The 21,400-nt window shown below is 32.8% G+C and overlaps 1 protein-coding gene across 1 annotated transcript in view; it reads left to right on the forward strand.

Moving 5' to 3' along the window:
* Nucleotides 1–21,400, forward strand: part of LOC129958598 (calphotin-like) — a 42,269-nt gene that overhangs the window by 19,862 nt on the left and 1,007 nt on the right. The window contains exon 4 of the mRNA XM_056071187.1: nucleotides 19,871–20,500. Within this exon, the coding sequence (XP_055927162.1) occupies nucleotides 19,871–20,494 (624 nt within the window). The 3' untranslated portion in view covers nucleotides 20,495–20,500. The remainder of the gene's footprint in view (nucleotides 1–19,870; nucleotides 20,501–21,400) is intronic.

The following is a 21,400-nucleotide window of genomic DNA, read 5'->3' on the forward strand; positions in this document are numbered from 1 at the left end:
ATATCTGCATTCATTTTCGAAATATTCAGTTTAATCTAAAATAAGAGAGTTGTCAAAAAATGCCTTCAAGCTGAATGCATTTCCTGATGTTCGAATGTCTATTACTTTCGCGAACATTGTTTATGTCTTTATAAGTCTGTTGTCACAGAATAATTTTCTTTTTAAATGCCATGAGCTCCAAATTTTTACATTAAAAAAAAGACTAAAAAATATTTTTCTAAGTTAAAAATTATTTAAAAAACACTTTTGATCTATTTAAACAATCTAAGTGTTCAACGATTAATTTAATAACTTTTTAAATATATTAAATTTTTATTTTACACTTTTCATCACATTGATAGATTTTTACTTAACCTTGAAAAATAGAATTTCATTTTCCAACACGCGCACAAGGTAGTCAGTTTTAAAACATCCCTTCTCCCTATACAGAGAACTACTCAGTGTAAATACTCCAAATTTTTTTAAATACTACTCAAGACATGGGAAAACGTTTTACGCGAACGCTTTTTTTTTTTTTTTTTGCTACTGCTGTTTTGGGCGTAAAAGGGGATAAAACTGGGAAAAAGTCATTCTTATCAGTGACGGCTGTCACCCTGCCAGAACGTTTTGCTTGTTAAGTTGCTTTATGAAAATAAAGGAAAATTCTGAAGCTGCACTTCGAGAGTTTCGTCGACTTAAAAATTTATGCAAAACCATTACTTCCACAATTCCTCAGGAGAATGTTCGCTCGACACGAGAAAGCTGAAGATCTTAGAGTTCAGTCGGGTCGACCCTTTTAGATGTCATAGAAAATCTAAAAGAGTCGATTGTTGCCCTCGTTATTGTTGAGCAATAAATGAGTATCCTTGTAGGCTGTTGTAGTGCACGTGCAGACTCCCTACAATACAGTGCGGAACTTACTGAGAAAAAGGGTGCATTTTTATACATACAAAATTCGTCACTATCAGTAGCCGCTGCTCATCGTCAGGGAAAAGCGATGGAACTTTGCATTCACATTTTTGGCTAGAGTTGAAATGGATACATGGGCAGATTCTGTAGACCGACGAAGCACATTCAAATTTAACACCCAAAACTGTCGAATTTGGGACAAGGAAAACTCTTGTACCTTCCAGGGTATTCCACTTCACTCACCGAAAGGAACAATTTGGAGTGGATTCCCAGCCACGTTTATTCTTGGACCTTTCTTTTTCGAACAGGCTACATTCAGTGGCTCTGCGGCATGCACTGTGATGGTCAGTAGGTACCAAAGTATGCTCGAAACATTTGTTGTACACCAAGTGCAACAGTACGTACCAAGATGGAGCGCCTCCACACGTTGAACTCTGTGTATAGCAATTTATTCATCTGCATTTTACTATTGATACAGAAATGAATCGAGTATTTCCAGCAGCCTAACCATCTCGTTCTACACATCTTAATCCCTGCGATTTTTGGCTTTGGGAATATCTAAAAAAATATTGTTTGTCGAGGACGTCTGGTAACCTTGGTAAATTTGAAAGACAGCATCACTCTGCATGTGAGAAGCATCTCGATGGACCCATAACGATCCGCAGTTGAACAAGTTCTCCATAGAATGCAGATTTTACATCTTGAGGAAGGGAACCAACCCTATTGTACAATTTCTCAAGTATCGATAAGGCCCTTGTGATTAAGTGTTTGATATGTTTGAATAAAAGGTGTTACAAATGTGTGTTTTGTGTCTTTTCAGCATATTTTCTATTGTATAGCGCCATCTCTCGGTGATTCTGGAACGAATTCTTTTTCATTTTGGAGCCTTTACACTGAATAGTTCGCTGTATAGAGAACTCAGGGTAGGGATGCTTTCATTCTGACCACTTTATATACATATATATATATATATATATAACGCTAACGTACTTGACACAGAAATAGCTCTTATTGCTGTTCATTGGCAGATTTCCACGATTGCACTTTGCTAAGAATTGGTACGCAGGTAGATGAGTTATCAGACCACCAAATTTCGCGAATAATCTGCATTCACCCTATTGATAAATATAAATATCTCCTTAAGCTTTCTTCGTAACCTTATTTTGACAAAATAAACGACTCGTGCGTAAAAGCATGGAATGTTGCCGAGAATGAACAGTGACGAATGACAGCATTCAAAGGCGAAAAAATCGCCATACAAATGTTTCAAACTGTTTCATTGAACATTTTACTTAATTCAACGCTTCGCTGATTCATGAAACTGCAAAACCTTATTATAAATATTTGCTCTGGTTAGGGTTCACTGAAAACTCTCAAAGAAAAGAAGATGTAAAAGAAATCAAGAAATAATCGTCAAAGTTTAATCTGGCCGAAAACAGTTCTTAACCGGTAATTACTACGATTTACTTAAGGAAATGTATGATTATATCTTCCAAAACTCATCATTTGATAAGACAGAAAAATATAAGATGAAATTTTAAAAATATACATTTTATATTAATATTTAAAAACCCAAAACGTTAATAATATGTGGAAACAAGCTGGCCGTCAAAGGTGATTGATAAAAAAAAATAAGTTATTCATCTTTTCCACATATTGATACTTTTTGTAATAGTTCAACTAAACTGCTAACAGAAATCAAAATAATAAAGTAAAATAAGAAGAAATATACATAGCATTCCATTGAACTGTCTCCGAACAGAATTCTTATTTTATTCTTATTTTTTAGACTCAATTGATCTTCGAATGGAAAGGAGTCTTTATGATCCAATGTAGGAGAAATTTTTCTGATAAAAAATTCTCGGTATTTCTCAAAATTTAAAATATTTAATTTTAAATACATGCATGGAAAATAAATTTTTCGAAACAAAAAATAAAAGTAATTAAAAACCTAAGTGTTAGGAAGATTCGAGGTTTTAGTCCGAAACATCCAAGTATGATATTACTTTCGATTTGATCCATCTCTTAAAAAAAAAAGAAAAACATCCCCTTAACTAAATAATCTACACATTTTGGAGACAAAAAAAAATGTATATTTAATGTCGTCATAATGCGTTTGAGTATTATCACTGTAAATGAAACTGAAAAATTTGAAAATACATGGGGTGCCCATAGAATAACTTTTTCTCTTTGTAGCTGAAACCAATGAAAAAATGAATCCAAATTTCATGTGAAGCCAGGTAGGTGATAAATTCTGGGGAAAAAAACTCAGCAACAAAAGTCACCCGAGGGGAGATTCTGGCCATGCAGCAACAAAAACAGGTCACAAGTACACTTTCATTAATTCCGGAGTGGTGAAAAAATGCAGATAAAAGTGTGGCTGCAAAAAACTCATAAAAAAGAACCTTATTATTCAGTCTAAGTGTGCCGCAAGCAATAGTTTTAAGGCGCTGATCTTGCACGTTGTTGCATTGGTGACAGAGTTTTGTTTTTCTTAATTTGTTTTCTAAGACTCATTTCCATAGTCTCTTTATGAAATTTGGTTTCATTTCGATCATTCATTTGCTTACAAATGACTTCAAACAGCGAAAATTATTTCATGCTCATCCTGACTTAAACATAATAAATTTATAAGTATCAAAGGCATAATCGTTTAATAATGTTTCCACTAAAATGATTATTTCTTGGATTCTAACTTCTTTCTATACAAGGAGGAGTTTGATTCGCGCATCGAATTTTTAATTTTAAGTTTGCATTTAAATAAAAGTAATTTAAAATGCAAAAATCTCTTAAAAAAGCTTCAAATATTCTTATGTTATTATAATTAAAATAATAAATATCCGAAATAGGATGTGTCTTCTAATTAAGAAGTTGAGTAAATACATAAGTCAGGAGGTTAATGTGATATAAAAATGATTTCGTTCAGTAATGTATTGCAAAATTATTAGCAAAAAACTTAAATTTTTAATTAAAAAATGAAAAATTATACTACATTTTGAAAAATTTATTTTTATTGGCCACCTGTAGTTCAGAAGTAACTGCCGGACTCATTTGCTAAAATATCCTATGGTCTCAGAAGGAGAGCGTCTCGCAGGATTTTTAATCATGCATGCCATGATTTATCCATAGCATGCACGCATGCAATCATCATCATCATAAAGAAATTTTAACTTCTATTCCTTATTTTATAATAAATTTCAATAATATTTATTTTCCTTCATCTTCTTTACTATATCTTGAAATTGCTAAGACACCTTATATAATAAATCGCCCTCTCTCTTTTCATATTAATATATACATATATATACTAATAAGTTATATAAACCAAATTTACAAGGAAAAAAAGGGAATCAAAATTAAACCAAATAAAATAGGAATCCGGCTAGTCTAATCAGTCTAGATTCATCTGTGTTTTAATAGTAGCTGCATTTGCTCTCTCTAAATACATTGATGCTTTTTTTTCTACTTTTTTCTTCTTTTTTTTAGTTTGATTCCGAAATAAATTTTTAGTTTCGTTTCTGAAATAGGTTTTAATTACATTTTGACAGATTCATTAAATTCAACGCTTCGTTTAGATAATTAATGGAAATATTATGTTCTGAATATTGTCATCAAGAAATACATTCAGTCAGAGGAAAGAAAATATGAAAGAGAGACGAACATGTTTTGAAAAATATATTCCACGATTTAACAGTCTAAAAAAATCAATATTCCAGGCGAATAAACTATTCGTCAGACGGTTAATTTTAAATAAACGGAATGCGTTAAAAAGGAACTAATACGGAAAATAGAGACATTTTTTTTTCTTGTTATAAATCATATTTGTATCCGAAACAATCGAAACAAAATATACACACATTAATGTCACTTTTTATTAAATGGGTGCATATGCTGGCATTTAAAAAAACTTTGGTTAATATTATGATATACAGTTCGATACATCTTTTCATCGCTATAAATGGGTGAGCAATCACAGAGAAACCAAAATTTTCTCCGTTTGTATCCTCACCTCTCTTGAATACAAACGGAATAAGACAAGGATTAGTACTTTAATTCTTTATTTCAAGGATTAATTCGGAAAATCTTTTATATTATTAAAAGTATTCGCGATTCCATGATTATAAATGCATAAAATGCATATGCATAAAAAGTATTTAACAATTTTGTTGGTTATAACACCGGGAATATTTTTGAAACGAGTCAGCTGTAATAGCCCTGAATAGAGGGGAAGTTGTAATAGTAAAAAATCAAAGAAGCTTTTCAAACGTAATTCATAGATGAAGTTAATAAGTAAAAACATTTTTAGAAACAATAAATAAACTTGCATAAAATCAAAATTTACAAATTTTTTTCTCTATTTATTAGCTAAAATGTTCGCAAGGGATTTTAGCTCGAGGTTTAGCTTTTCTCTATTTTACTACCTACATTTTTTAGAGCACATGTTCGTTTCTATTCGTTTCGGCTGGGTACCGACACAATAGAACCCACTATAAGAATCGTATTTATCGAACATTGTGATAAAAAATGTGCAAAATCCATGGCATGACATGCATGCTACAACTTACTTCTGTTACATCTGGCCTGCCTCGGGCTTCCCAAGAATGAAGGGCCTATCCATAAATGGGGCCCGATGCAGATCTAGTGAAATTCTCCATTTCATCCATCTATGCATGATCCTGCGCAAGGACTTCACCTGAAATTTCGTACAAATCTGCTCATTTGTGGAAAGACCACAAACCAAATTTCACGTCCGTGGCTTACCGAATGGGTAGCCCAACACCAAAACTTAATTCCAGAAATGTGTTTTTTCAACTCAGGCAGATCTGAAAGGTCGACAAAGCATAGCGGAAGAATTTATATTTATATTGTATAAGATAAATCAAATGATATGATGGATCGAAATTTATAAGTATGGCGATTTCATTTTTTAAATCGAACATATTTGGGTGTTGTTCCAAAAATTGAAAATACAGGAATCTATAGATTTGCTTATCGATTGTATTCACAATTTTGAAAAACAGGTAATCATGAAAATGTATCAAAATGACGAAAAAAAGAGGCGATCCTTCTTTCTTTCGAAAAATTCACGAGAGGTTCGAACCTCTAGTCAGAAGCATGCAAGAATACTTTAACTTTGATTCATCTATCTTTATGTCAGTTTCAATATTTGCTTTTAATGAGCGCAATATAACGCACAAAAACAGATTTAACATAATCTAAACGCGCGTGCATTTAAATGCAATTGCATAAGGCAATTAAAAATATTCTTGTAAAACACAGTCAAACCTCGCTTGACGAGCACCTGGCATAACGAGCGAAACAAAATAAAACAAAGTGACTCGTTTAGTGAGCGATGTTTCGCAGAATGATTGGCGAGGAGACACCGTGACGTCATATGGTGTATTGGCCTGTATCAGTATGTGTTGAGTGCTTTTTTGAAGAAAGTCCTTCAATTTACATGAAAGAAGTTTTGACAGGATAGCGTTGTCAGACGCGACTTCGAGGAGTTCGAGCAAGTGCCTGTGGAATCTTATTAGAGGAGTTTTTTTGTGTCTCCGGCCAAGATGATGGGGCCAGAGTTAAGATAGAAAAGACATCGATGAGCTGGGGGAATAACACAGACATAAGATTCGAAGAGCTGCACTCCAGAGCAAAAAACAGAGAGGGTCAGGACAAGAAGAAATAATAGACGCAACAGAAGGATAACATTCTTATGAAATGAGGAAGATGCTGAAAGCGTGGGAAATTATGGCATTTGAAAAGCACCACTCTGATAAGGCAGTAGCTATTCGCATTATAAACCCTTTTAACGTCAATAGTGTACCTCATTTTTCCCAAATTTTGAATCGTAGGCATTCTTGACAAATTTTTTTTAAAAGCGTGCATTATAAATTTGTTTGGGAATTTTTTTTTTCAAAATGGAATACATTGTCTTATTTTATATGGATTCCCATAAGAAAAAGAAAAGTTTTTTATGAGCGAGTGTTTCGCATGACGCATTCGTAAGATTTGGGAACACATTATGCTTGCTAAAAATAAGTTTGAAAAATTTATTAAGAGATGGGATATCACTAAAAAACATTTGAATTTTGAATTGAACTTTTGAATTTCAAAATGGTATAAAATTTATGTTTGCTTAAAGTTATTGATAAAGGTCATAAAATGTCGGCCGATTTATGTAAAAATGTAATAAACCTTTTTAAAAAACCTTAGGAAGTAACTATTTCTCAAGAAATAAATTGGGTGACAAATGTAGTGACTCCAGGTTTAACGTAGAATGTCTGATCTATTTTTTCACCTTAACGCAATTTGCAGACAGTAAACAATCTGCAACATAAGATTATTAAACTAGCTAAGGCATCTCTCCCTTCAAAGTTTCTCTCCAATAAAGGTGTTATCCCCCTTCTTAAACGTGCCCAAAATTAGAGACTTTGGGCAAGGCCGAGAACGTCACAAGTGTCCAAATTTTTATTTTTCCAAGTCCCACTCATAACAGTTGTGTACTTTGTAGTACAGGAAAGAAAATCGGTACTTGTGTGTCATTAACATCATGCCATTTGGAGATCATTTTTACACAAAAAAGACACTGAACGTGCTATATTCGGAAATGAACGGACGAGATGCGGTTAAAATACAAATACCAGAAAACAGAATTCAGACCGGTTGGAATCAAAATTTGATACAGAATTACAATGAGAGTAGTCAGAAGATCACATATCGAAATTTATTGATTGGAGTCATTCTGTGTTGAAGTCTGTATTCATGCAAATGCACACACCGACAGAATCCGTGAAGGATTTGACTCGAAATGTGATGCAGGTCTGCTTTTCAGATGCTATCCCTGTCATCGAATGTCATCCATCTTGTTTTATTTGTTATTGCGTAAAATTATAGTAATCAAACAGCAACATTGAGACATCCTCTGGATGGATTTCATTCGAAATTTGATAGAAATCTGCAAACGTGGTCTAAAGACTATATTCCAAATTTTATCTCGCTAACTCAAAGTATTTTTGAGTTTTTTATGCTCACAAACAATCAAACTTAATTCCCTCATATATATTTTTTTAAACTTTCCAAAGACAGGTTGCAGCAAAATCCACACTTACGAGCAGCCCATTCCCGAATAAGGCTTCGACAGAAGACCCTCCACTCCTGGCTAAGTTATAAACATTACCATTTTAAAATATTCCAATTAGTGGACCGACGCTAAAATATAAAGGAAGAACACTCATTCATAGAGATGCAAATAGGACCTTTTAATGGCTTGGGTACCTGTTTTAACAGCAGAAAAAGCATTTTTATGCAAATATTCTTGCCTCAGTGGATTTTAAAAAAAGTGAAGTTTAGATTTGTTATATGGAAAATCTTGAACTTTATGACCTAAGAGATGTTTACAATGCCACGAGAAGAATTTTTCTTACCATTTACTGCCATACTTAATTTGAATTAAAGAAAAAAGTATTCCTCGCAAAAGAGTCTAATTATATTAAATTTGATGATTTTTTTTATAAATTGGCGCCTTTGTATTCCGCTATAATCAAATCCTTTTTTACACAATTTAATGTTCCTGATTCGTTAAGTTAAGTAGTTTGCAGCATCGGATTATGGCAGACATGAACATTTTTTTCATTTAGCAGATTCCTCTTCTCTGTTTATTGTTTGCGTAGACCTTCCGAAGGAACCGATACACTGACTATGACACATTTTTAATGACATCATTGCGCAAATAAAATTTTTTGTCTATATATTCTATTTCAAATTGCACATTAATATACATTGCATTGACATGCATTATGATAATATAATTTTACTTTGGTACATCATGTAAATTCGCAGTTGAAAGCAAATTCATTCTCTTATATTGAGCAATGGGGAAAAAAATCAAGGATTAAATATATAATGCAGAGCACCAACTCTCTCTCTCACACACACTTGTAGCAATTTGACGAATATTACATTTACGTTAAGGAAGGATATTCAGAAACTAAGTTCCGCATTGAGAAAAGATTGGAATTGTCAAAAATTCGAGATCTTGACGAATCTCCGAGTTGCGCACGAAAAACACATTCTGTAGAAAACGACTGTCTGTCGGTCGGTCTGTGACAAAGATAATATAGAATAGCTTTGATCTAGGCAGAAGGATTTTGGTATGCCATCGTTCTATCCAATTTGCACATTTCTGTAAAGTTGTGAGCCAGAGGAAGTTTGTATCTCCGAATACAAATAAACACGAGCTAGATGGATAAACTTCAATACATAAATTTAACATTTATATAGTAGAATATTACCTCTATATTATCGGAGCTGGCATCGCTTCTCCAATCACACCAGCAGGAGGTTGTTTGGCTCCGACGGATTTAACGTGCACTAGACCCGCTCTTGGGCGGAATCGGGTCACCCTCCGGTTCCGAAGCCGAGACTTTACCACCATGCCCCTGATATAAATACCAGAAACCTGTAACCAAATCCAACAAGGAGTTAATGTCTGTCGGTCTGATCATTCAAAAGCATATAAAATTGACAACTCAAAAACCGCAATGATTTAAATATATCAAATATGGTATGCGATTTTGTGACGGCATCTTTTCTATGTCAGATTCTGGATTTTGGTCTCAATTGGATTGAATAAAAAATAGTTACATTAATGTCTAAAAGAGTATGTGGAAATATTTTGAGAGGCGGGGAGGTTACCGCTCCTGCTGGTTTTCGTCATGTATAACACATGTCACAATTTACATACAATAACTCATTCTACAGACATTTTTAAAGATATCATTTGAATTACTTTTTTCAGCCGAAATGCTCCATTTTTAGGTTAAGAAAAACAATTGTCAACCAACAGTCTTCACTCATTCCTACATGACGTTATCTATGTCTTTTGATTGGTTTCATATGAATACAGAAAAACGTTATATTTCAAATGCAACATTTATCTGACGTAATGGCATATTCCATCCATACATATTTTCTCAAAAGAAAATTGGAGGATTTTATTAAAACTTTCTCCTAAGCAAAGAGTAAATATTCTAGTTGCTAAAATAACAGACATCGACTTTTGAATGAATCTTCGTATTTTAGAACTCCTAGACACAAAATAAAGGCAAAACACACACACACACACACATACACACACACACACACACACACACACACACACACACACACACACACACACACACACACACTTTCTTTGAAATTATGCCCATATGTCTGTAAACATGATAAACCTGGAGATTTCTAATAATTTTTTGTTGCAAACTACATGTCTATTCAGCCATGTATACCTGAATACGTTAACTCAAAAATGCAAACATTTTGATAAGTAAAATTTGTTTCATATTTTTATCATCGAAATGTTAAGAAATTTCGGACACCATCTGTCAAGGAGTTGTTTGTCTGGGAGCGCAATGGTTCAGAAAGACAGCACTTTAAGATGATGGAATTCTATATGACGTCCTGAAATCAGAATGGTGCATCTGTATGAAAACGAACGAAAGGAAAAAGCTCAAAATGCATATTTTACTTTTAAAAAATACCACGAACACTAAATATGCTCTACGATCTCTTTAAACCTTTTTAGCAAACTTTCTATTAAAGGCGAATTTGTGTTTTAGACGCATTTTCCACAATTGAAACCAAAATTTGAATTACAACTACAATTGCGGAGACAAAAGCAAATGCCAAATTTGCTATATTTGGCGGGGGACTTTGGGAAGTCTGAGAGGGGGGGGGGAATTGAATCCTATTTTAATACAGAATTTTGTAAAATTGCCTGGAAAATGTAGTAATAAATTATTAAACAGAATTTTATGCATTCCGTTTAAGTAGATTAAATGTCTTCTGTGACACAGATCTATTTTCTTACCAAAAAAAAAAAAGAATGGCAACCTCCCCACACCCCTCCCGTTATAACGAGAAGTTCCAGAAAAGAAAACAATGCTCAGTCCATTGTTTAATAGTGTCCACAGAGAATAAGTTCCCGCAAATGAATAGCGATGAATCATTAAGATGTTTCGGGATGGCTGAAATTCGTGGGACTTGCGCAAAATAAGAGAACGGAAACAGTTGCATCAAGTCGCAGGTCGTCTATTGCTCACAGATTTCTAACACCCGTTTGTTGACCCTCCACTAGCATTCGATTGATTAACCTATATGATTCGATTGGTTTTCCATTTGCCCAATATAAAAATGAAATTAAACAATGTTAGAGTTTCCGATCCTATAAGCAGATCTGATGCACACTTTTTCAAAAGAAATCTGAAACATATATTCCATTGGTTATTGAAGCACTTTAACAAGTACATCACAATTTATTTTTAAGAAACCGTTTCTTTATTTATACTTAAAAAAATGTCTTTGCACCAAAAAATATAGTGGAAAGAACCGGGTATGCACGAGCTTTGTCAGCCGATTGAAATCCAAATTTGATACGAAATGACTATTTTAAAAACAAGATCACACGCGATATTTCAGTTGTGCAAATCATTTCGTTCTTGAGTCGTTCATTCATCAATGAGCAACTCATTGATGAATTTGATTCAAAATTTAAAGCGGATCTACTCAAAAGATGCCAAAACTGTGGACTAAATTCAACTCATTTAGCTGCTTAACTTTTCTAGTTATCGCTTTCACTTGCATCTCGGCAGATAGATGATAGATTTTAATTGAAATTTGATAAAAATCTATAAATATGATATAAAGACCATATATCAACTTAATCCGCCTAGCTCATTTTATTTTTCAATATTTGTGTTCACAAATATGCAAATAATATAAGTCCACATGCATGTTTCACGCGTTTGTAAATGCCTGAAACGTAAAGACTCAAGGTCATTTTTTTTTTCGCTATTTCGGTACTATCTCTTTGTATCCTTCGTCCACGAGAAAGTAAAATTCTTGTGAACAACAATTAATTCTCCTGAGTAATGATTCGCTTCCAACAACTGAACGCGCATTCTTCTCTGCAACTTTGAATGCGAAGCACGTCATCCATCCGATACTCCATCCCCCGTTCGGAATTTTTTTTAAAGATGAATTTCTTTAAAGAATTCTGGAAAAGGTTCAACATCGCCTTCTTACAGTCAGAAAAACCTGTTCCTTGAATCAATAAAGAATAGGAAGTAGATCACTCATTTGTTAAGCGAAAGGGGTTTCCGCTTTTATCTCTACGTGGTTTCGAACGTGGAGGGCTCAACAATCAAAGTCTGATAAGGTTCGAAACTTCAAGGATTCGGCCCAAGGTCTTGCAATCTGCAGGTATATAAGAGAACACCTGGGAGCAGAAAGGCACGAATATTTCTGTTCGCAGTGCAGAAGTTCTTCGCTTTTCTCTTACAATGAAGTCTTTGGTGAGTATTTATTGCTTTCTTTAGAACCAGCCTCCTTTCATGACCCATTCCTAATGGTTCCTAAAATCTTCAATTAAATATTTTGTGTAACTATGGCTTATTTAGCAAAATATTTTGTAAACTTCACATTTTGATAGACATTGAACTAATACTATTTTAGGAGTTTTGTTCATTCGGCTATGGATTTCGATTGACTGCTTTTTTATATATACAGTTACATCATAGGAAAAGTACCACTATTTAAAACAGAAGGATCTTTAAAACTTTTCTACCGTTTTCTGATTTTGAACTTAAATTTTAATTTTAAATGCAACAAAATATTTTTAAAAAATTATTAAAAGAAAGCCTTCAACTGAAACCAACTCCAGTACTAATGAAGCCAGTATGGAAAAAATAAACATCATCTTGATCTTAACAACAGTAAATGAAATATTAAAGTAAAGTTGCTTCACAAAATAGGCTTCAAATATCTAGAAAAATCAATTAAAAATATCTGAGAAAATTTTTGGTATCACTGAAAAGATAATACTTCAAATTTTAACATAGAGCCAAAATAATTTTTCTGCTGTCATATTTTCGAAAGTTATTGCGAAAAAGTGCCAACATTTTGCTTCATTTTTTGTGAATCAAAACTAATTAAAATGTCAAAGAAAAAATCGTTCCGCGGTTCTCATTTCCAAAGTATATATATGAATGCCAGATGTGGTCTAGCACACACAGATACATATACACAAGTAGATTCCTACACATTTATCTTTTGATTAGTAGGGATTTGCCGTCTTTGGCGACCGGTTGTTTCGTCCTTCGTACTAATTATACTAAACACAATCCGCACTCAGCTTGTGCCCTGAAAATAACGATCGTTTCCATAGAATTTCTTGTGCAGGATTCGATTCATAGCGATTCCCTTCAAGTCACTTTAAGCTTCCAATTCAACTTCCAGGCATTCAACTTTTTTGTGCATACGCAAATAAACAAGCATTTCGTCCACACTCACACGTTTCGTGATTTTCGAACCATTCTATTTCGATATCGGGACGAATTTTCATGTTTCAAGCCACCCACAGCGATTTCGAAAAATTTAGGATATACAGAATTCGATTGATGAACACATCGCATTATACATTTGAATGTATGAAATGATGAAGATTTTGATAAATCTGAATATTTCACATCGTAATATTTATAAGCAAAGATCTTTATTCGAATCTTTCATCGTGGTGTTTAAAAACTCTCCAATGCAATGGCATACGATTCAATAAAAATAGTAAATTAAAAAAAAAAACACACACACACCTGAAGTGGTCTTCCCAAAACTTTCTCGCATACTCTAATAGAGGTGTTATCTCAGAAAACATCTTGCAATGCATTGGCGTACAATATTATGAAACCTTTAGAATGAATTTTTAATTTTAATTTTAATTTTTAATTTTTTCAATAAATTTATCGTGCCATCCTTGGTGAGCATGTTGGTGTTGAATACCTGGATGTGACTAACAATATTTGAAAATCGAAAATGGAATTGAGACGCCTTTCTCCCAACCGATTGTTACAAAAATTGGATACAAAAACTTTCGTGACTTAAAGTCACAAAATCCCATAACACATTTAATATATTTAAATCATTTCATTTGTGAGGTGCCACTTTCACATGTTTCTGAAAGTACAGACCGACAGACGGCGAACTGTTGGTTGGATACGGCTCAAACTTGGACCCACACAATAAACACCAAATCTACAGAAGCTCATTGCCATTTAACTCAAAATGTGGTAAGTGTCTACAGTCTAGGTGTTAAAGCTGTATTCCGAATTTTACCTATCTAGCTCTCTTCGTTTTTCGTTTTGTACCTAGATCTCTTCGTTTGTGTTAACTTATATTCGAATAGCCGGACAGACAGATTTCCACTGAATGGAATTTGCTCAAAATTCGATAGAAATCTGCAAAAACCAAATTTTCGCTGTTCTAGCTCAAAGCATTTCTGAGTCATCGTTGTCGTAAATAGACAGACGGTCGGAAATCTCCCAAAAAAGAGTTTTTCGAATTTGGGGGAAGGGGGTTCTAAAACGCGGGAATTCAGCAAAATCTGGTGTTCTCATTTTTTGACGATTACGACAACTTTTTTTTATACTTCGTATAGGAGAAAGTAATTAACATTTTTGTGCCATTACGAAATTGTTATGCGATGAGGGGGTATATTGATCGACAATGCTGTTTTTATTTCTAAAAAACTCATTTTTAACAAGCATTTAAGATTATTAATAACGCGAGTAGGCGAGGAAAAAAAGCGGTCTTACATTTTATTTCCAGACAGCAACTACGCGATACGACTTATATTAATTTTGAAAAAACATTACAAAGTATTATGCGCTATTAATAAAACGGCAGTAAAGGATATAAGCAAAAAATATCAAATACCATTATTTTTTAAAAAATTTTAAATGCTGAATTTGAACAACGCTTAATAATGTGGTTAAAGTGGAAAACGCCGACTCATCCTCTATCAAAAGAGCACATAAAAAGGACGCTCGTGTGGACTGTATTTCCACAGTAAACAGCTTATTGTGATTTTCTAACATTTTCGCTTTTGGTGCTTACAATTTTTAGATCTCAAATGTATCCATTCACTACATCCAAAAAGAAGAAAATATTTTTATTTTTTCAAGATCTTTATTTATAATTCATTATCTATACTTATAATAAATCTCAATGTGTGTGTGTGTGTGTGTGTGTGTGTGTGTGTGTGTGTGTGTGTGTGTGTGTGTGTGTGTGTGTGTGTGTTGGCGCTCTACAGGCCAGACCATTGAACCTACAGCTACCAAATTTGGCACATGTATACCTTGGAGGTCGAGAATGTGGGGTTATTTTTTCCTCTGGGTTATTTTTTCGAATTTTTAATTACAATTTTATTTATTTAAAAATTAAGCGAAATTTTGGCGTGTTTCTGCTATAACTTCCGAAAATATTACCGCACAAAAAAGATTTTTATATGAAGTTAAAGATAAAAAATTTATCTTTTAAATGATACCAATGTTTTAACATTAAAATTAAATTTCTATTTTTAATGAATTTTTAAATAAATATTTTAACTATATTTTTCAACATTTTTTCTTCGTACAAAATAAAAATAAAATTTAAGCTGCACGAGCACGTTTCACATTCATGGGAAAAAATTAGCTTTTTTCAAAGTGTCGCCATCACATTGATTAAAGCTCCAATTAAAAATAAATTAAATCTTTTTGGAAATGAAATCTCCAAAAATATAATTTTCGGCACGTGTGTGTAGGAAATGAAACAAAGAAGAAATATTATTTTTTCTAAAAAATAAATTCAAGAAAAGTTATTTTATGATCTTTTACACTATCTGTATTATTAATCCAATAAATCAGTTTTATTTTAAGGCAAGTTTTGTTTAATGTGAACAGGATATCCATTCAAATCACGGCCACACAGCTAATTTGTAAATCTTTAGTAAGACACAGATTTGCTAAAATGGTCTAAATGGAAAATGATTATATTTTATGTAACTTGATTCAATAAATGCTCTAATAAAAAGCGAATTTTTGATTCTACATAAAGCTTCTGCTGTGGAAATCACGATTAACAAAATGTTCTTGAAACACTAATATTTTAAATAAAAAAGAGTTAATTTCCAATCAACTAAATCAATCACTTAAACTGACTGATTTATAAAAATTTGAATATTACTATTCAATAAAAAAAGGATAATTTTAGATTTTCCATCGACCGTTTCAAAGAAAATACGCCAATCAGCGCGCAGGTTTCTCAAGATTAATTGGCCTAAGATTATGAAAATGTTGAGTTTTTCAAAATTTTTAACATTCAAAACTTTATAAATAAGTCTTAGTTGATCATGGAAAATAGGAACATTCATTCATTTATCTAAAATTTGGTGTGTCCAAAATATTTCTCAGAATATGATACCTTACTGCATTAAATTTAGACTTCATAATTTTTGAAATATATTTATAGGCCGGAACAAATATTATTATTGATTTCATTTCAATCTTTTTGAAAGCAAAACTAAAAACTGAATTTTATACTGAATCTGAGAAATTTTTGTTGAATTATTCTTTGAGATATTACATAAATTATGAAAAATATTTTGTAGTTCACATAAGACTTAAATACCGAGCGATTCTGTTTGCAATACTCATATTTAATAATAATAATAATAAATAAATAACAATAAAGATGATAAATAAAATAAAACGCTCGGTTTTATTAAAAAATATCTTTATATTAATTGCAATTTCATCATTTCCACTTTAAATTAAAGTTGAAGTTTTACCGGAAATGACAACACATTAGCAAAATATATATAGTAAATTGAACGAAACGATCTAAACAACAGTATAAGTTTGGTATGACTATCAAAATTTGAAGATTAAAAATGTTTTGTTTGAGAAACTATTAAGAGACCAGTTACTTAAAATATTTAATTGAAAATTGTAGCGAGCGGTAATACTGGCGAACCGGCTGGTCGCCAAAGGCAGCTAGTAATAAATATTATGGGAATCAAGTGTTTTATTAATAATTGCCATCACTCGCGTGCAATCAAAATTTTATTTAAATGCATCTATTTTCAAATAATAAAAGAGGGAATTATCATACAGATCGCACAACTGTGCAAAATGTCAAAACGTTGACACATCAAGAACGAAATGAAAAATCTAATACAAAACTTCATTTTTAGAAACAGTTAACCATCTCAATGAAATGAGTCTAATATAAATGTTCTAAAACCATATTTCTGTAAGTGTGTTAAAAAGAAATATTTCGATGCACAGTGCTTTTTAAACGTTCATTAAAATTCATTATTGTAAAGTTTAGGCAATTTTGTAGCAATCTTTCCAAATCTTTAATAAAAATAAAATTGAATTAAAAAGATCAATCACATAAAAATAAAATGATGAAAATATTCAAAAAGTGCAAAATAAGTTGAATATTTTAAGGCATCAAGAAGTGGATGACGAAATGAACTATTGAAAAATATGAAGCATGTCGCGTTCATTAAAAATGACAAATCAAACAGACACCTTATCAATATACTAAAACGAGAAATCTTCTAAATTTTAATTTTTTTAACATTTTAGTTTCGCATTTAAAAATTCTTTATTACAAATATCATGGCATCTTGTCATAAGTTTTTCAAAATTTCTGATTAAGTGACCCAACGATATCAAAATGTATTTAAAATTCATAAATGCAAAATAAGTTGTATTTTCTTCTAAGAGATGGCGCCATATCAAAATGACTTTTTTTTCTCCCTCACTTTTTTCACTTTCAATTCATTTCGCATGTTCTATTATTGAAAGGAAAATGTAATTATACAATCAATTTTACACTCATTTATTGGTATACACCATGGTGTTTAAACTATGCACTACTTGTGTTTTCTCGAAGATAATGCATTTATTTAATATTTCCAAAACTTATGATCAGTTTTGATTATTTATTGATTGTTTTAATTAAAATTATTATATACAGTGTGCACCAATTGATAGAGAACAATAGCTTATTGAAAGTAAGAGGAGCATTGACCGGGCCATGATTTTTTCGCTCCCTTCATAATATTACTTTTATATATATATATATAAAGCGATATCAATACATTTAAATTCTGTCCTCGTGGCAGTTCATACAAGACTAGAGCCTGGAGCATTCAAACCCAGTGTTGGGAACTCCAAGACAGTCAAAATTATGGGGTGGATTTAGATATTTTGTGTTCGTAAGTGGTTAAAATTATAGGCCCAGTAGTGGCTTTTGACAATATGACAGACAGGCACTGATATATATATATATATATATATATATATATTGAAGCCCTTCGTGGTAAAACTGTATATCAAGAAAGAAACCAAATTTATTTGAACTAAACTTATTTGAACTTTTAATTTTATTTTAATGTTTGTTTCCTAATATCACTTTATAATTTGAAGGCAATTCCTGCATGTTATTTAATGCATTTATAATTTCTTTTCCTTCTCATTTGTACAGAGAATATACATTTAATAACACGCATATAATATAAACACACAAGACCAGATTTTATGAACAGCCTTTGATTTGAAGCGACAGTCGTGGATCATCCTTCTTCATTTTAAGGAAATAGTCCAGTTTTAATATATTATCAAAAGTTTTTGTCCAAGACCTGGTGAGCACGTTGTACCGTAAGAGTGGTTAAGAAAGGAATGGGAACTTATATCATTTTAGAAAAGAATTTGTAGACATAGTGGACCATTAACCATTCATCATCACCGGACCACAGAATCAAAATATTCCGTAGTTAAAATGTGATCACACCCAACACAAATTAAAAATACAAGAAATCATTTTTAGAGAATGGATTACAGAGAAATTATAAATATGTATTAATCGATAGGATCCCTATGGATTAATCTAGTTTCTTTATTTAGAATATATATTATATAATCGAATAGATAAAAAAAAAAGGATACAATATTTTACTCTTCTTCGCTTATCGTTTATCCAACTTAAAAAAGAATAATGCAAAAGAATGAAGTGACGATGATTTCTTTCGATTTTCTAAATCGGGGGATCATAATAATGTTTAAGGAAACAAATTTTATATAAAAAATTAAAAAAAAAATATTTTTAATAAATGTATTATTTTTTTTGATTTCTTGATTTAATTAAAAAAAAGAAATCTTATTAAATTTTACCAGCGGAAGTGGTCCCCCTGAAACTTTCTAGTACACTCTCTCATAAAAGAATCGCCCCTTCCTATTATAAGTTTTTTTTTATTTTATTATCATTGTGGAAAAGAATTTGTTTGCTGGAATGAATCTAATGATCCTTAGATAAAGGAAGTTTAAACACCTCACCTTTTTTCCCTTCCCACCTTGAAAATTAAATAGTTTTAAATTGAATGCTTATAAAGCAATTTTTAAGTATAAAATATGACTACAAACTGAAATAACAAAACATTTAATGACGGGTTACTTTCAGAAGAATAGATTTCACTGTCTCCTGTATCAAGGAATAGAAATTTTAAAATAATATGCTAAATGAAAAAAAAATTCACAATATGGCTAATACAATATATGTACTTAAAAATGAAATTAGCTGAGAACCATGACTTGTGAGTAAATCAAGTAACATCAAATAAAAAAATGAGCCCCAATAATTTGCAAACGAATTTAAAAACATGAGAAATTTAAAAGAATACTGGATTTTGATTTGGTGAATTTCAAGTATGCGATGCTTATAAATTAAAAGGCAGATCAAAATGTAATTACTTTGATATTACTAAAAAATATTGAGACCTTGCTCTTTTTCTCTTGCGATGTTAACCATTTGTCTACCTTAGCTACTTCCTGCATATTTAACAATTCGGCTCTGCTGGGGCCTTATTATATTAGTATATTATACATATAATTCCATATTGAATATATAAAGGTTGCAAGGAAGAAGATAAATGCTAAAGCGATTCGTTATGTTGTTCCCCTTAAATGCGTTAGTAAGCATCTTTTATGCCTTGTGTTGCTAAATATATTTCATCATCACTTATGTTTTAAACTGTTAAATACATCCATCATTGCTCGCACCATGAAACAATGGAAGAAACTAACAAAGCGAATCCTTCCAGAGCGTCGCCGCTTTCTTCGCCTTGGTGGCCTGCACCGTCGCCCTCAGCGGCTACTATGGTTACGGTGGCTATGGTTATAGTCCTCTGCACTACGGATACAGCGCCCTGCATGCTCCCGTTGCCACCACCTACGCCACTCACCACGCAGCCCCCATCGCCACTTACGCCGCCGCCCCAGCAGTTGTAAAGAGCGCTGCCTATGTTGCCCCTGCTGCTTACCACGCCGTCCACCACGCCCCTGCCGTCGTCGCCGCTCCAGCAGCCACTGTTGTCAAGAGCTACGCCGCCCCTGCCGTCGTCGCTGCTCCAGCAGCCACCGTTGTCAAGAGCTACGCCGCCCCCGCTGTTGTCGCTGCTCCAGCAGCCACCGTGGTTAGGAGCTATGCTGCTCCAGTGGCCGTCGCAGCCGCACCAGCCGTTGTCAAGAAATCCTACACCTATGCCGCTCCAGCTGCAGCAGCCTTGACATACGCTGCCCCAGCAATCTCTACTTACGCAGCACCAGCTGTTTCCTACTCATCCCTCGGATACAGTGGTCTCGGATATGGCAGTCTCTATGGAGGTTTAGGATACAGCAGTCTCTATGGTGGTCTCGGATACGGAAGCTATTATTACAAGAAATAAGCTGTGGTAAGTAAATAAACCCTTTGAAGAACGATTTGAACTGAATATTGGATTTAAGAGTTTAATATGTTTTTAGGCAATTTAATTTGCTTTTCTCATGTCCGTAAAGATGGATGTTTGTAATCAGATTTTGTCCCGTTTTCATGTTTGTGACAGAATTTTGAGATTTTATTTCAAATGTGTTGCCATGTGGCTACTATTGTTATCGAGGTTCTTAATAAAAGCAGACGGTTTTAACAGCAAACTTCAAAAAGAAAACTAAAAAAAAGAGTGACACAAAATTAAATTCAAATGGCATGGAGGATGAAACATACGTTTAATATTTTCTGAAACAAAATGTGAGAATATATAGTATAGTCAAATTCATTTCCTTGTAAAATATTTCCCCAAGTGTTATCAGCTAAGATATCATCTTTTGTATATCAATTCATAAAGCTTTTATTACTGTTTTTGAATGGGTGGAGAATCGTTCTTAGGTTTCAAAGAAGAACATGGACATTCCATTATTCTGAACTCCTGAGCCCGGAAGATCTTAAGAATCGCCTCTATTAGCACAAAATACCCTGTAATATTGATACGACATCTTCACGGTAATGACCGGCATTCAGAATATGGAACATCGTGAAGATATCAGACAACATTTTGTGCCGATAGAAGCTAAATAAAGCAATTTTTGTTTTTTGAACGAGGTTAAATTAGGAGTAGGGGACCTTAGACAGTGCAACCTCCAAGGTCCTTCCCCCCCCCACCCACCTGTCCTCTGCCCAATTTCAAATTCAGATTTTTTTTATTTATTTATTTATCTTTATTTAAATACAATTAAAGATTCTAAATAAAGATTCTGACTTACAAACAAACCAATCGCAAAAATGCCCTCTAATCTGCAAGAGATCTTGAATAGATAAA

This window comes from Argiope bruennichi, chromosome 2 (genome assembly GCF_947563725.1).
Source record: "Argiope bruennichi chromosome 2, qqArgBrue1.1, whole genome shotgun sequence".
NCBI lineage: Eukaryota > Metazoa > Arthropoda > Arachnida > Araneae > Araneidae > Argiope > Argiope bruennichi.